Below are 14,623 nucleotides of genomic sequence, written 5' to 3'. Positions count from 1 at the left end.
TTCAGGATTCGACGCACATTAGTGGAAATACCCTGGATTTGGTTCTTGCACGTGGCATTGCTGTCACAAATATTGACATCTTGCCTCTTGCATCTGTGGTCTCTGATTACTCACTTATTAGGTTTACAATTTTGCTGCCGTGTTTAGTGGAACAACAGCCTTATTATCACTGCAAAGATGCATCAACTCCTCAACTACTGTTCTAAATGAAGGTTTTTTGGGAGGGGGTGGGGGGGGGGTCATGGAATTCAATTAGACAGTAAAATGGAGAAGAGCTGAAAAATATGGTATTGACAAAAATGCAAATAAAAAAATCAATATGACTACCATTTCTGTCACAAAATTATTAATGATAGCATTACATGAGGCTGATAGAGGTTTGAATGTCATGTCGTCGGATATTTAGTCAAAAGAGCACGAGAAGCAATTTTTTAGTCGTCCCCCCCCCCCAAAAAGAAAAAATAATTAAGCAACATATAGATACTGACTTGCTCAGTGACTTTAATGTCGCCCTACAACTCTGTAAATATCAGAAAATGTAACGTTTTTATTTCAGATTGTCCACAAAATCTTGAAGAACCCATAGAGGTTTGTTTTTGAGGGGAATCAAGTTCTCATTTAAAAAGAAAGCTGCTACTGCATCCGCCGTCCAGCTGGTGGCGGTATGTAGTAAATAAAGTGTTAGTTCCAACGAGGAAAAAGACGCTTCTACTGTGTAGCTAGCCAATCATCAAAAATTCAAAATTCAACTTAAAGCGGTAAGTGTGGTAAAGATTTAAGTAATATTTTAGGTTATTTACTTTTACTTTGTGGAACTGAAGTACAAATACCTACGGCTTAATTGTGTTTTCGTCAGTGTTTAACGTTGGCTGTTAGCTGCACTAGTTGCTAATAACATTAACTAGACTTTTGTAGTTGCTACAAAGAATACCTTTAACGTTTTAACAAAGTGTGACGGCACACATTTAGGCAATTCAGTTATGCATGAGATGACACTTCTGAAATTATGGAGCGAATTGATTTTTTTTTTTTTAATTAAACACTTGAAACGCTACATCAGTGACATCTAGTGGTCAGAGCCATTTAAATTGATTAATCGTGTTATTTCTTGGGAAAAAGATAATGTTTGATTTCAACTTCTCAAATGTGAATATTTGTGTGGTCGAGATTTTTCACCATTTACTGACATTTTGCTTATCAAACATGTCATTGATTGTAAGATGAGAAATATTACCATCATAGTTAAGTCTAAGAAAATATTAGTGCTGCAACAAGAATTTTCATATTTGATTATTCTATTGCTTATTTTCTCAATTAATCAATCAGCCTTATTCCAAAATGGAGTAAATTTTTTGTCAAAATTGTATTTGCAACACCCGATAATGACAACATAAGTTTTTACCTCCGCCAAGGAGGTTATGTTTTCGGTCGCGTTTGTTTGTTTGTTTGTTTGTCTGTTTGTCAGCAGGATAACTCAAAACGTTTTGAACGGATTTTGATGAAATTTTGTGGAGTGGTTGGAAATAACAAGAGGAACAAGTGATTAAATTTTAGTGGTGATCCGGATCACGATCCAGATCCAGGAATTTTTTAAAGGATTCTTCACCATTGCGGGATAGGGGGAATTTTAGTTTCTAACTCCACAAAAACAAGGCAGAAAGGCTTGAAAAAAATTAGGGTGTAATATAGTCAAATGTTCTATCAAACAACAAAGTTTGGTGATGATCGGATCTGGATTCTGGATCTGTTGATCCAGAATATGCAAAAATATAGGGAAAATAGAAAATGTGTCAGTGTGAGGTGACAAATGAAGCTAGAGATGCACAACTAACACCAAATTGTAGCTGAATCTGTACTGATTCAGTAAGGTGTCATCAGATTTGATGTAGCTTCAAATGTTATGGAGCTAGATCCAGATGAAAACCGCCATTGCCGAAAAATCGTTTTTATACAATAACTTTTGAACTAATAAAGACATAAAAGTGATTCCAAGTTCTAGTGGTATGTTTTCATGGTCAAGGATGTCAAATATACAGGAAAGAAAAGTGTATGTATCATAGTTTTGGTTGTAACACTGAATTGTTGAATAGATCACTGTGCCAAGGAGGGAATCTCTTTAGGGTCAGTGACCCTATGGCCTTGGCGGAGGTTTGCACTCGCTGATTGCTTCTAGTTTATTATTATTTTTTGCAAATTTATTAAAAATAAATACTAAGAAAGCGCATGCACATAAGTATTCACACCCTTTGCTTTGAGGGAAAAAAATGAATGAAAAATGAATTTCATTTCATTCATTTTGGAATAAAGCTGTAACATAACAAACTGGAAAAAGCGAAGCTCTGAATAATTGGCATTCCACGCAAAAAAAAGTTTTTTTTGTTTTGTTTTTTTTTTGTAGGTTTGAACATGTCGGCTGATACTAAGATTGCAGAGCTGCTAACAGAGCTCCATCAGCTCATCAAACAGACCCAGGTAAGTAACTCTCTGTTTGTTGAGTCAGAGAAACAAGCTGATGGTTTGGAATGGAGATGTTCCAGTTCTTTTTTGTAACCTCTGATCTCAGTTTTTCACGATTCCATTGAGATTGAAACCTGTTTTGCAAGGATGACCTGCCAAGATTGGTAGCAGCTCACGTCATAATGGACAGATTAACATCAACATGAGAGCGTTGGTGATAAATAAAATACAATCAGCTTGGTCATAATAACATTGCACATGATGTAAAGTCTCAGGCAGATTTAGTTTTAGAAACACGGGCGTTGCACAAAAGAATCCCATTCACAATTTCATAAAATAGACCAGAAAGTGTTTAAGGAATGCCGTTTCAGTTAGGATTGGAGAATGTTCCAATCAGAGGGAGCTGAAAACTTAAGGGCCTTTTACACTGCAAACGTTGAGGGCGTTAGATGAGCGTTAGCAGGTCGCTCTAAAAACCATTATTTTAAATGAGACGCTTCGTGTTTTTGATGCGATCAAAAGCGAACTGCAAAAATTCCAATGCCTGTGTCGCTGAGTTTGAGCAGCAGTAGATTACAGTGTCATCAGAATAAAGATGATAGAAGGCGTTTGATAGGTTTGTACACAGATCAGTAGTATAAAGTGTGAACAACATAGGTCTCAAGACTGAGCCTTGAGGGACACCATTTGTTACCTTGAGGAGGGCAGAGTTAACACCAGCCGTCTCAACACACTAGCCAAATAGTCTGCAAACCAAGAGACTGCATACGTAGGGACACCGTGTTTTTTAAAAGAATTTCTGATCCATGTGTCAAATGCCTTCAAGAGATCAAGAACTGCGTGTGACACAAAACTTTTTAGAATCCAGTACCTCAAATACATCATTTAAGACTTTTAGGATAGTAGTTGTGGTGCTGTGTCATTTCCTAAAACCAGACTGGAAAGGGTTTAAAATGTTATTTGATTCTAGGAAGTCCTTCAGTTGGTCGCAGACCACCTTTTCAAATAATTTTGCCAGAACGCATAATTTTGAGATAGGTCTGTAATTGTTCACATTCGAAGGTTCACCTCCTTTTAGCGGTAGCAGTTGTGGTGCTGTGTCATGTCCTAAAACCAGACTGGAAAGGGTTTAAAATGTTATTTGATTCTAGGAAGTCCTTCAGTTGGTCGCAGACCACCTTTTCAAATAATTTTGCCAGAACGCATAATTTTGAGATAGGTCTGTAATTGTTCACATTCGAAGGTTCACCTCCTTTTAGCAGTAGCACGAAAATGGCAGATGTCCAGACTTTCGAGAGTTTGTTCGTGCTTAGGCTGAAATTAAAGATGGCAGTCAGAGGCTCAGCAATTAGGTCTGCAACCGAGTTTTAGAAAAAATGGATCCAAGCTACCTGGACCAGCCGATTTTTTGGGGGGGGGGGGGGCAGAAAGCCTATCATGCAGCTGAGCATCCTATAGATCAGGGATCAACAACCTTGTTCCTGGAGGTCACCTGCCCCGGAATTTTTTCAGCTTTTCTTACTCCACTCATTACTAATTAAGTGAGGTGTGTTCAGCTAATCAAGAGCTAGGAGACACCAGCCTTGACTTATCAGCTGTGGTTGCAGCAGGTACATGGTAACATCAAAACAATCTATACATGACAGCGTGAAGATTCAGCACAAGCAAACACTAGCTCATGAAGACATCAGGGCACACAAAGCTGGTGTACATCAGTGTCTGTCTTAATATTTATACCCAAATCAGCATTGTGCCAAACTTAGTCTGGATCTGGTGTTTTTTCTGTCCTTTGTTCCAGGGTTAGAAATTACAATTGCCTTCTCGTTCTTGTTTATTTATTTCTGTTTTAAAAACTCTGTAATAAGTCAGGATGTAATAATATCTGTCCATCATAATTTTTCACAGTCCAACGGATCAGCTGCTTTTAAAGTTCAGTGTTTCTCTTTTTAGGAGGAAAGATCTCGAAGTGAACATAACCTGCTCAACATCCAGAAAACACACGAGAGGATGCAGACTGAAAACAAAAGTATTTCCCTTTTTCTATTACTATTTTAAAGACTCTGTGAGAGATTATAGTCATAAAACAAGGTAACTTGCATTAGTAAGCAGTTAGTCTACCATGAACCTTCTGAACAGCGTCAGTGTTTCCTGTCATACTAAATATACTGTGTTTGCTCCAGCTGAAGTTTTGTTAAAGACCTGATTGCAATGTAGCAATAATTATATCTATCATATCTATCTATCTAAATCTATCAAACAATAATTTTTGTTTGATAGATATAATCGTCATCCTCTTGGGAAAATCTGGGTATCACATAGCTCACACAAACAGTAGTACAACAGAATAACTGCAAAACAAATCAGCATAGTGCTTCAAGTCCTGAGATCCTTACAGGACTATCCCATAGAGTTCAGTGTAGCCGGGGGGGGGTGTACATGACTTTGCACTGTCGCTGCACAAATAAGTAAATAATAAAAAAAAAATATACAAACACTTTGGACCAAAAGTGCAGTACACTTTAAAACGCAATGAGTTAGTTGAACTCAAACCATTTGAGGAAACCGATTGCCTTAAACCATTTGAGTTTGCCAACTTAAATAAAATAATTTTAAAAAATTTAATTGTTAAAGTTTTAGTAACTTAATTTATAGTTAATTAAACTTATGTAAATCTAGTTTATGTTTTTCAATAAAAAAGTGACAAATTTCTGCCTAAAAAAATTAGCATTACATTTTGGATTAGATTTTTTTGATGCATTCTTTGGTTTACTTGTTAATTCTGCGTTGTGTTGTTATGACTCCGCCCATTCACTCCCCTCGGGACGCGAACTTATGATCTCCGGCATACAAGTCAGTCTCTCTAACCAGGGGCCTGTACTACGAAGCGGGGTTACTGGCTTATCAGGGTAACTTCGGGAGTAAGTTGATGACGTGTGGAGTAACTTCCCGGTTAACCCGTACTACGAAAGGTGGATAGGTTTTGATTGAGGTATGCTGCTATGGCAGTTTATGTTGTGTGCCAAACCTGCTCCGAGCAGGTTATGTTCTCGGTTAGCTTGAGGTTTTCGCTTAACCACTCCCTTTATAAGTACTGTCCATCCACCTTCAATCACTCCGAAGACAATGCTGGCCTACCTGGATGATCCGTTTGATATTGGAGCACAAATTGTGAGGGGTTCTCTTCGCAGGGCGAGGGTTTTTAAAGACCGCCAGAATCCGCTGACATACCCGGACGATATTCTCTATGAAAGATACAGATTCTCATCCGAGGGAATTCGTTATCTTTGTCAGCTGATCGGGCCAGAAGTCTGTAACATCACCCATTGTACACTGTAAAAAAAAAGACTTGTTTTTACAGGAAAACACTGGCAGCTGTGGTTACCAGGGAATTCCTGTAAAAAATACAGAAGTTAAATGTACAAAAAAAGAGAGCTCTTGTTTGTAGATTTAACAGTTCTTTTAATGTGAGTCAGCCGTGGTTCATTCACTGTAAATCCATATACATATTATGTCTGTAATGTTATCTACTGTGCTGCTGTATGTTTTACAGGAATTCCCTGATAACCACAGCTGCCAGCGTTTTCCTGTACAAAAAAGTCATTTTTTACAGTGTAGCAATGCCCCGACGATCGAGCAGATAATGTGCCTTGTGCCTATTTTGCCAGTGGACAATTTATGTATTCCATCGTTGATGCTGAACATCTGAGCAAGAAAACTGTATGTCGTATGATTCACAAGGTAGTACTTGCTCTATCTAAACTGTTGGATGCATTTGTTGTTTTCCCTGGCCATTTATCCGCAATGCAAATCAAAGAAGGGTTTTATGTAATCGCGGCTAATTACTAATATCAAAATAGGTCTAATGCATGTTCATTAATTAGGCGAAGTGGGGCTTATCAAGCTATGAATATAAACCTACCATTCTGAAGGATGTTTTTATATTTCATCTTCACCTGCTGCCAGGTGCGTTTGGCATTGCTATTACATCTGAAATATTGACAGGATTAGGAATAGCAGTCATACAGTCAAGGTAGCCTATTTAGGAAACATTAAATTAACCTAACATTTATTAGTAGGCCTATGTCCACTTCTGAATCGTGTTGCATCTGGGCATAATTAATGAAAGAAGGTCATTTTTTTACACATATTAGACATTCCACAAGTTAATCATCTGTAACAGATTTGGGGAACAATTGAATTGTACGTACGCATTTACCCAATCAGCAATATGTTACCAACAAGCCTGTCTTGCTTTATTGGCAGACGATGTGTTCGATTTTCCCCTTAACATTAATTTAAATTCCTCGTAGTTCCGCATAATAATCGTGCATTCTTCTTCGGTAAAGTAAGGTGACCGCGCCATCACTGAAAAATGGTGACGTGCTGCAACCTGCCCCTTTTATGTGAACGCGCACAAACTCCAATTAGGTTAACACAGGTTCAACAAATCAACATCTTATTCAGCGTTGTAGTACCGATTAACACCACTTGAGGGAACCAGGTTTGTCCACCCCGGTTTAGGAGGTTGACCCTGGGTTACATCTGAGTAAGTTAACAGGCCTTCGTAGTACAGGCCCCAGGAGGCTAAAACCCAAGGCTCTGGCCTTGTGACCAGAGAATTCTTTTGAGCTGTTGGGAGTGAGGTTTACTAACTACATCTGCACAGCGGCACCTGCTGGCATCCGTTACATAAACTCGATTAAAATGAGTGAATGGAATGTCTTGGAATACATCACCAACACTTAAATGCCCCAAAACTTTAAATGCACTTAAAGGAACTGAGTTGTTATGACAATTCATTTTTGAGTTAGTTTAACTTTTTCAAAGTTTGAGTTACATTAACTTAATTATTGTATTAAAATGGAGTGTTCGGTTTAACAGTGTAAGAGCTGCATCTCTACTCTCCATCATGATGCCCACTCAAACCCAAATCCATTTTCTGAGTTACAGAAACTAAATATTTGAGCCAGAGGGAGTTAGAGAAGTAGAGTTGTGACTACAAGGTTCCTTGCTGACATGCCCATGAGCAAGGCTGTTGATCCCGAACTTCAATCATTGTCGTTTGTCTCCTGATGAATTCCAGATGTTTTGAATGTTTCCTGTATCTTCCAGCTTCCCCGTACTACCGTACAAAGCTGAGGGGTCTGTACACCACCGCCAAAGCTGATGCTGAGGCAGAGTGTAGGTGAGCAGATGTGACAGGATTCCACTTCTATGCAGCAGTAGCTATGAGCTAATAACAAATTAATAACTTTGTTTTCTGCAGCGCTCAGTTGTGTGTAATGATTGTGTCCATGCCCTCTGGTTGGATGACGTTCTGATTCAGTAAACATCTTGTGTAATGATTGTGTCCATGCCCTCTGGTTGGATGACGTTCCTATTCAGGAAACATCTGTAAAGCTGCTTTGTTGCATAACCAAAAACAACAAGAACTGATACCGGTGAACAAAATCTTGCTTGTTCTTTCCAACACCTTTTTAAGACTATTATTTTAATTCTAAATTATGGTCATTCTGTGTAAAATTTATGAGGAATCTGCTGACATCTCTCAGAATTTTGTACATCTTTGTGGGATGATTTAGTTTTTTGAGGAAAGCTCAGAACACAGATTTTTACTCGTATCCTCTTAATGAGTGAGATACATGCTAATAACACGTTCCCATATCTCAGAAGATATAGCAGCTAGGAAGATGATGAGGAAGATAAAACTCTTCTCAAGCTCTACAAATTTCCCAACATCTTTTTCAGAACATCAACCATAAAAAATTGTAACAAATTGAAGTCTTCAAATTTAGTGCTGGGTTTGAAAAGATCGATTTGCCGATTTTAAATCGATATTCATTTTAATCCCTACAGATCGATTCATACATCCAAAGGTTGAATTTTTTTTTTAAATGTGTGTGTGTGTGTGTGTATATATATATATATATATATATATATATATATATATATATATATATATATATATATATATATATATATATATATATATATATATATATATATATATATATATATATATATAGGCACTTCTCGCCAGCGTTATACCAGCCTGCCTAAAAAAAAATAAAAATTACACTGCAGTTGGTCCGTTGCGCTGTTTCCAAGGGTGGGTAACAAGAAAAATTAAATGATAGTTTCTCTGCATTGATTGTGGATGCACTGGTTCCGATTTAGAACCAGCGCATCCACAATTTATTCGTCAACCACTGTCAAAGCCATTTAAAGGTGTCAATCATGAATACCGGGACTCTGTTGTTGCAGGCTAGAAAAGAGAATCGGTCGCCTTTTCACACAGGTGTTTTTTTTTCCGTTCCTCATAATGTTCCATTTCCATGGGACAGCGCACGAAGCTTCTCTGGGGTGGACTGGGAGAACTTTTCCCATAACCGTGTTCTCCTGCAGCAGGAGAACGTAGGAGAAGTTTCCCCCTGCTGCAGGAGTTCTCCTGCAGTATGCCGCGCAGCAAGCACTACAGGCGTGAGTTTTGTAGGGGAGACCGGGGATGTTTCCCCCTGAAAATTTTTAAATGTATAACTCTCAAACACTATTGCCTGCATTTTTGGGGCCAAATTTTGTGAAGCAATATTAATATGTTGCATAACTAGACAATCAGGTACCAGCTCAAAAAATGGTTTTAATAACACTAATCCAAATCAAGATCGGATAGAACTGAATCAAATCAAACTGAAACTAGAAGCACTCGGAGAGCGCAAACCTCCACCAAGGCCGTAGGGTCACTGACGCCACATGGAATACCCTTTGGCAAAGAGACTTATTCCACGTCATTTCACACATCTACCGTCATGTTTCAGATTCACTGGTTAACCCTCTGGGGTCCGAGGGCATTTTTTGGACAGTTCACTCACCTGGCATAAGTGTTTTATTATTGCTGTTAACAGCTCTCCCTGCATCCCACAATCAAGTTTTATGTCTCTTTTTTCAGGACAACCTGTACTTTCAAAATATATATGCTACAATTGTGTTTTATAAGTGTAATCAAGGTTTACAATCAGAAATAAGAAAGGAAAAAGTAAAGCAGAAAATAATTTTCCACACACATTTATTCAAAACACACAGCAAACTATAATAAACTAGTAACACATCAATCAATCAATCAATTTTTTTATATAGCGCCAAATCACAACAAACAGTTGCCCCAAGGTGCTTTATATTGTAAGGCAAGGCCATACAATAATTATGTAAAACCCCAATGGTCAAAACGACCCCCTGTGAGCAAGCACTTGGCTACAGTGGGAAGGAAAAACTCCCTTTTAACAGGAAGAAACCTCCAGCAGAACCAGGCTCAGGGAGGGGCAGTCTTCTGCTGGGACTGGTTGGGGCTGAGGGAGAGAACCAGGAAAAAGACATGCTGTGGAGGGGAGCAGAGATCGATCACTAATGATTAAATGCAGAGCGGTGCATACAGAGCAAAAAGAGAAAGAAACAGTGCATCATGGGAACCCCCTGGCAGTCTACGTCTATAGCAGCATAACTAAGGGATGGTTCAGGGTCACCTGATCCAGCCCTAACTATAAGCTTTAGCAAAAAGGAAAGTTTTAAGCCTAATCTTAAAAGTAGAGAGGGTGTCTGTCTCCCTGATCTGAATTGGGAGCTGGTTCCACAGGAGAGGAGCCTGAAAGCTGAAGGCTCTGCCTCCCATTCTACTCTTACAAACCCTAGGAACTACAAGTAAGCCTGCAGTCTGAGAGCGAAGCGCTCTATTGGGGTGATATGGTACTATGAGGTCCCTAAGATAAGATGGGACCTGATTATTCAAAACCTTATAAGTAAGAAGAAGAATTTTAAATTCTATTCTAGAATTAACAGGAAGCCAATGAAGAGAGGCCAATATGGGTGAGATATGCTCTCTCCTTCTAGTCCCCGTCAGTACTCTAGCTGCAGCATTTGAATTAACTGAAGGCTTTTTAGGGAACTTTTAGGACAACCTGATAATAATGAATTACAATAGTCCAGCCTAGAGGAAATAAATGCATGAATTAGTTTTTCAGCATCACTCTGAGACAAGACCTTTCTGATTTTAGAGATATTGCGTAAATGCAAAAAAGCAGTCCTACATATTTGTTCAACATGCGCTTTGAATGACATATCCTGATCAAAAATGACTCCAAGATTTCTCACAGTATCACTAGAGGTCAGGGTAATGCCATCCAGAGTAAGGATCTGGTTAGACACCATGTTTCTAAGATTTGTGGGGCCAAGTACAATAACTTCAGTTTTATCTGAGTTTAAAAGCAGGAAATTAGAGGTCATCCATGTCTTTATGTCTGTAAGACAATCCTGCAGTTTAGCTAATTGGTGTGTGTCCTCTGGCTTCATGGATAGATAAAGCTGGGTATCATCTGCGTAACAATGAAAATTTAAGCAATACCGTCTAATAATACTGCCTAAGGGAAGCATGTATAAAGTGAATAAAATTGGTCCTAGCACAGAACCTTGTGGAACTCCATAATTAACTTTAGTCTGTGAAGAAGATTCCCCATTTACATGAACAAATTGTAATCTATTAGACAAATATGATTCAAACCACCGCAGCGCAGTGCCTTTAATACCTATGGCATGCTCTAATCTCTGTAATAAAATTTTATGGTCAACAGTATCAAAAGCAGCACTGAGGTCTAACAGAACAAGCACAGAGATGAGTCCACTGTCCGAGGCCATAAGAAGATCATTTGTAACCTTCACTAATGCTGTTTCTGTACTATGATGAATTCTAAAACCTGACTGAAACTCTTCAAATAGACCATTCCTCTGCAGATGATCAGTTAGCTGTTTTACAACTACCCTTTCAAGAATTTTTGAGAGAAAAGGAAGGTTGGAGATTGGCCTATAATTAGCTAAGATAGCTGGGTCAAGTGATGGCTTTTTAAGTAATGGTTTAATTACTGCCACCTTAAAAGCCTGTGGTACATAGCCAACTAACCCAAGATAGATTGATCATATTTAAGATCGAAGCATTAAATAATGGTAGGGCTTCCTTGAGCAGCCTGGTAGGAATGGGGTCTAATAAACATGTTGATGGTTTGGATGAAGTAACTAATGAAAATAACTCAGACAGAACAATCAGATGAGAAAGAGTCTAACCAAATACCGGCATCACTGAAAGCAGCCAAAGATAACGATACGTCTTTGGGATGGTTATGAGTAATTTTTTCTCTAATAGTTAAAATTTTGTTAGCAAAGAAAGTCATGAAGTCATTACTAGTTAAAGTTAATGGAATACTCAGCTCAATAGAGCTCTGACTCTTTGTCAGCCTGGCTACAGTGCTGAAAAGAAACCTGGGGTTGTTCTTATTTTTCTTCAATTAGTGATGAGTAGAAAGATGTCCTAGCTTTATGGAGGGCTTTTTTATAGAGCAACAGACTCTTTTTCCAGGCTAAGTGAAGATCTTCTAAATTAGTGAGATGCCATTTCCTCTCCAACTTACGGGTTATCTGCTTTAAGCTACGAGTTTGCGAGTTATACCACGGAGTCAGACACTTCTGATTTAAAGCTCTCTTTTTCAGAGGAGCTACAGCATCCAAAGTTGTCTTCAATGAGGATGTAAAACTATTGACCAGATACTCTATCTCCCTTACAGAGTTTAGGTAGCTACTCTGCACTGTGTTGGTATATGGCATTAGAGAACATAAAGAAGGAATCATATCCTTAAACCTAGTTACAGCGCTTTCTGAAAGACTTCTAGTGTAATGAAACTTATTCCCTACTGCTGGGTAGTCCATCAGAGTAAATGTAAATGTTATTAAGAAATGATCAGACAGAAGGGAGTTTTCAGGGAATACTGTTAAGTCTTCTATTTCCATACCATAAGTCAGAACAAGATCTAAGATATGATTAAAGTGGTGGGTGGACTCATTTACTTTTTGAGCAAAGCCAATAGAGTCTAATAATAGATTAAATGCAGTGTTGAGGCTGTCATTCTCAGCACATCACTCCTAAAAACAATCTTTGGTGTGTCATGTGAGGTGAATCTGCCCTACGATTGGATTTTGGAAAACCATGTCACATTGAACCAATTCCGATTGAACACTCACATTGCTCACGTCGTCACACAGCTTCTATGAGGAGTACAAAGATGGTGGACTGTGGCTCGAAAGTCCGTGGAGTTAACTTTTCAGCAAAAAAAAAGTATGTTTCTACTGCCCTATAATTGGATTTTGGAAACCGTGTGACGGTGAATGAATTCTGATTGGACACTCACATTGCTCATGTCATTACACGTCTTCTATGAGGAGTACAAAGATGGTGGACTGTGGCTCGAAAGTCCGTGGAGTTAACTTTTCAGCAAAAAAAAAAGTAAGTTTCTATCTCATATCATTAAAAAGTTATTTGTAATTTAGTAAAGCTTGGTCTCAGCTGTGGTATACGACGGCGTCGGCCCCAGAGAGTTAAACCCTTAGATCTTCAGCAAATGTATTTATAAAGAGAAACTGCATGAACTACACAAGTTTTTTTTTTTATTTTCTAATAACAAGTTTATTCAATGAGGAGAAACAAATGCTAAATTATTGTTGTGTCGTAACTTAACTTTTGTTCAGCCTTTGTGACCCGTCTTCATGAAGTTAGATGCAAAAATGTTGAAATTGGCCCTATCCTGCAATGATAAAGAATCCTTAAAAAAAAATTACTGGATGCGGATTGTGTTCCAGATCATTACCAAATTTAATGACTTCTAAATTAGGCCAAGATAAACAACTGGTAAAAATTTCATTGAAGTCCGTTGAGGATTTTTTTTTTGAGTAATCCTGCTAATAAACCAACCAACCAACAAAGAAACGGATGCGACCGAAAACATGACCTCCTTGGCGGAGGTAATAATAAACTCTGAATCTTAAGAATTGGAATCAATTCAATTCTTGAAATTTGAATCGATACCCAGCCCTACTTCAAATGTATTCAAATGTATTTTTACCATGATGTAAAATGGGAATATATTATGGCAGATTAGACTTTATGGTACATGCCCATCATTCTCCTATTGGATTTAATACAATTGATGTTTTTAATAATGAAATGTCAGGTGAGCTGTAGGCTTTGAAGTATTCATCTGGAGGTTTGAAAATGTCTTTAAGTGTTGTAATGCACGTGATCTAAAATCCCCATTTGACCTGCTGATTTACTTTTTTGATTTTCACAGTATTCTGCGTCATGCTCTTGATAAAATTGCAGAGATCAAATCTTTGTTGGAGGAGAGACGAATAGGTACGTGACAGTGCATAATGTGTAAATATCACGCTGTTTTTATTCTGTTGTCTTGTTGTTTGAGAAAGAAATTCATAAAATCTTTGTTCTGGTGTTTTGGCCCTTCAAAAACTTTTATTAGCTCACTGTGGCCTCGCAGAAGTAGAACAGTTTGAAGTAATTTGTACAGCTGGAATGAAACAGATTATTAACTACAAACATTTCATTGAAGTTTCTGGTCTTTGCCTTTTGTATGCAGCTGCTAAGATGGCGGGCGTTTACAGTGACAGTGATCCTCCCAGGAAGACAATGAGGCGTGGCGTCCTGATGACACTCCTCCAGCAGTCAGCCATGACACTTCCTCTGTGGATTGGTAACCCAGGCGAGAGGTAGCTGTTGGAAGCTTTACTCCTCAGAAGCTTTTTCTGCCTGTAGAACCAAAGTTGTCAGTTAATTTGACCAACAGTAAATTAGGACAGTTTGTAGAGTCGAAATTACTTGACGCTTACAACGTAACTTTTAACTGTGCTGTCAAATAATCTGTGTTATTTGGAATAATTTAAATGACTGAATGAATAAGTTTATTCGGTACAAAGAAAAAAATAAAAACTTTTCAGTACAAAATAAAACAAACAAAACTGACTTCTCAATTAACCAAAGTAACCAAAAGGGTGTAGGTAGAAGCTAAATCTTATATACACCTACCCCTTTCACCTCAGTAAATTTTGCGCCTCACAACAAAAGCAAAATGAGCAGAACAAGCAAAGCACAAACAATTCATGAGACATGTGAATGTTATAAAAAGAAGGATCTGGTTGAGTGTTCACCTTAATTATCACAAGACAATCTCTCCTCTCCAGGGATGTGGCATTTCCACATAATTGCAGATTTCTGTGGTGTGATGTGTGGTTTAGTGTTGTAACAGATTGCAGTTAATCTGTTATCTGTGTGGACCGCCCCTCA

At 38.2% G+C, this 14,623-nt stretch overlaps 1 protein-coding gene across 1 annotated transcript in view; it reads left to right on the top strand.

The window, feature by feature from the left end:
* Positions 1 to 673: 673 nt before the first annotated feature.
* Positions 674 to 14,623, top strand: part of sgf29 (SAGA complex associated factor 29) — a 33,716-nt gene continuing 19,766 nt past the window's right edge. Inside the window, exons 1-6 of the mRNA XM_034190982.1 lie at positions 674 to 758; positions 2,399 to 2,472; positions 4,408 to 4,483; positions 7,570 to 7,642; positions 13,617 to 13,681; positions 13,920 to 14,049. Coding sequence (XP_034046873.1) covers positions 2,407 to 2,472; positions 4,408 to 4,483; positions 7,570 to 7,642; positions 13,617 to 13,681; positions 13,920 to 14,049 — 410 coding nt within the window. The 5' untranslated portion in view covers positions 674 to 758; positions 2,399 to 2,406. The remainder of the gene's footprint in view (positions 759 to 2,398; positions 2,473 to 4,407; positions 4,484 to 7,569; positions 7,643 to 13,616; positions 13,682 to 13,919; positions 14,050 to 14,623) is intronic.

Source organism: Thalassophryne amazonica, chromosome 16 (genome assembly GCF_902500255.1).
Source record: "Thalassophryne amazonica chromosome 16, fThaAma1.1, whole genome shotgun sequence".
In the NCBI taxonomy this organism is placed as follows: domain Eukaryota; kingdom Metazoa; phylum Chordata; class Actinopteri; order Batrachoidiformes; family Batrachoididae; genus Thalassophryne; species Thalassophryne amazonica.
Note: the sequence above shows the minus strand (reverse complement) of the source record. Positions and strands in the feature narration are given on the sequence as shown.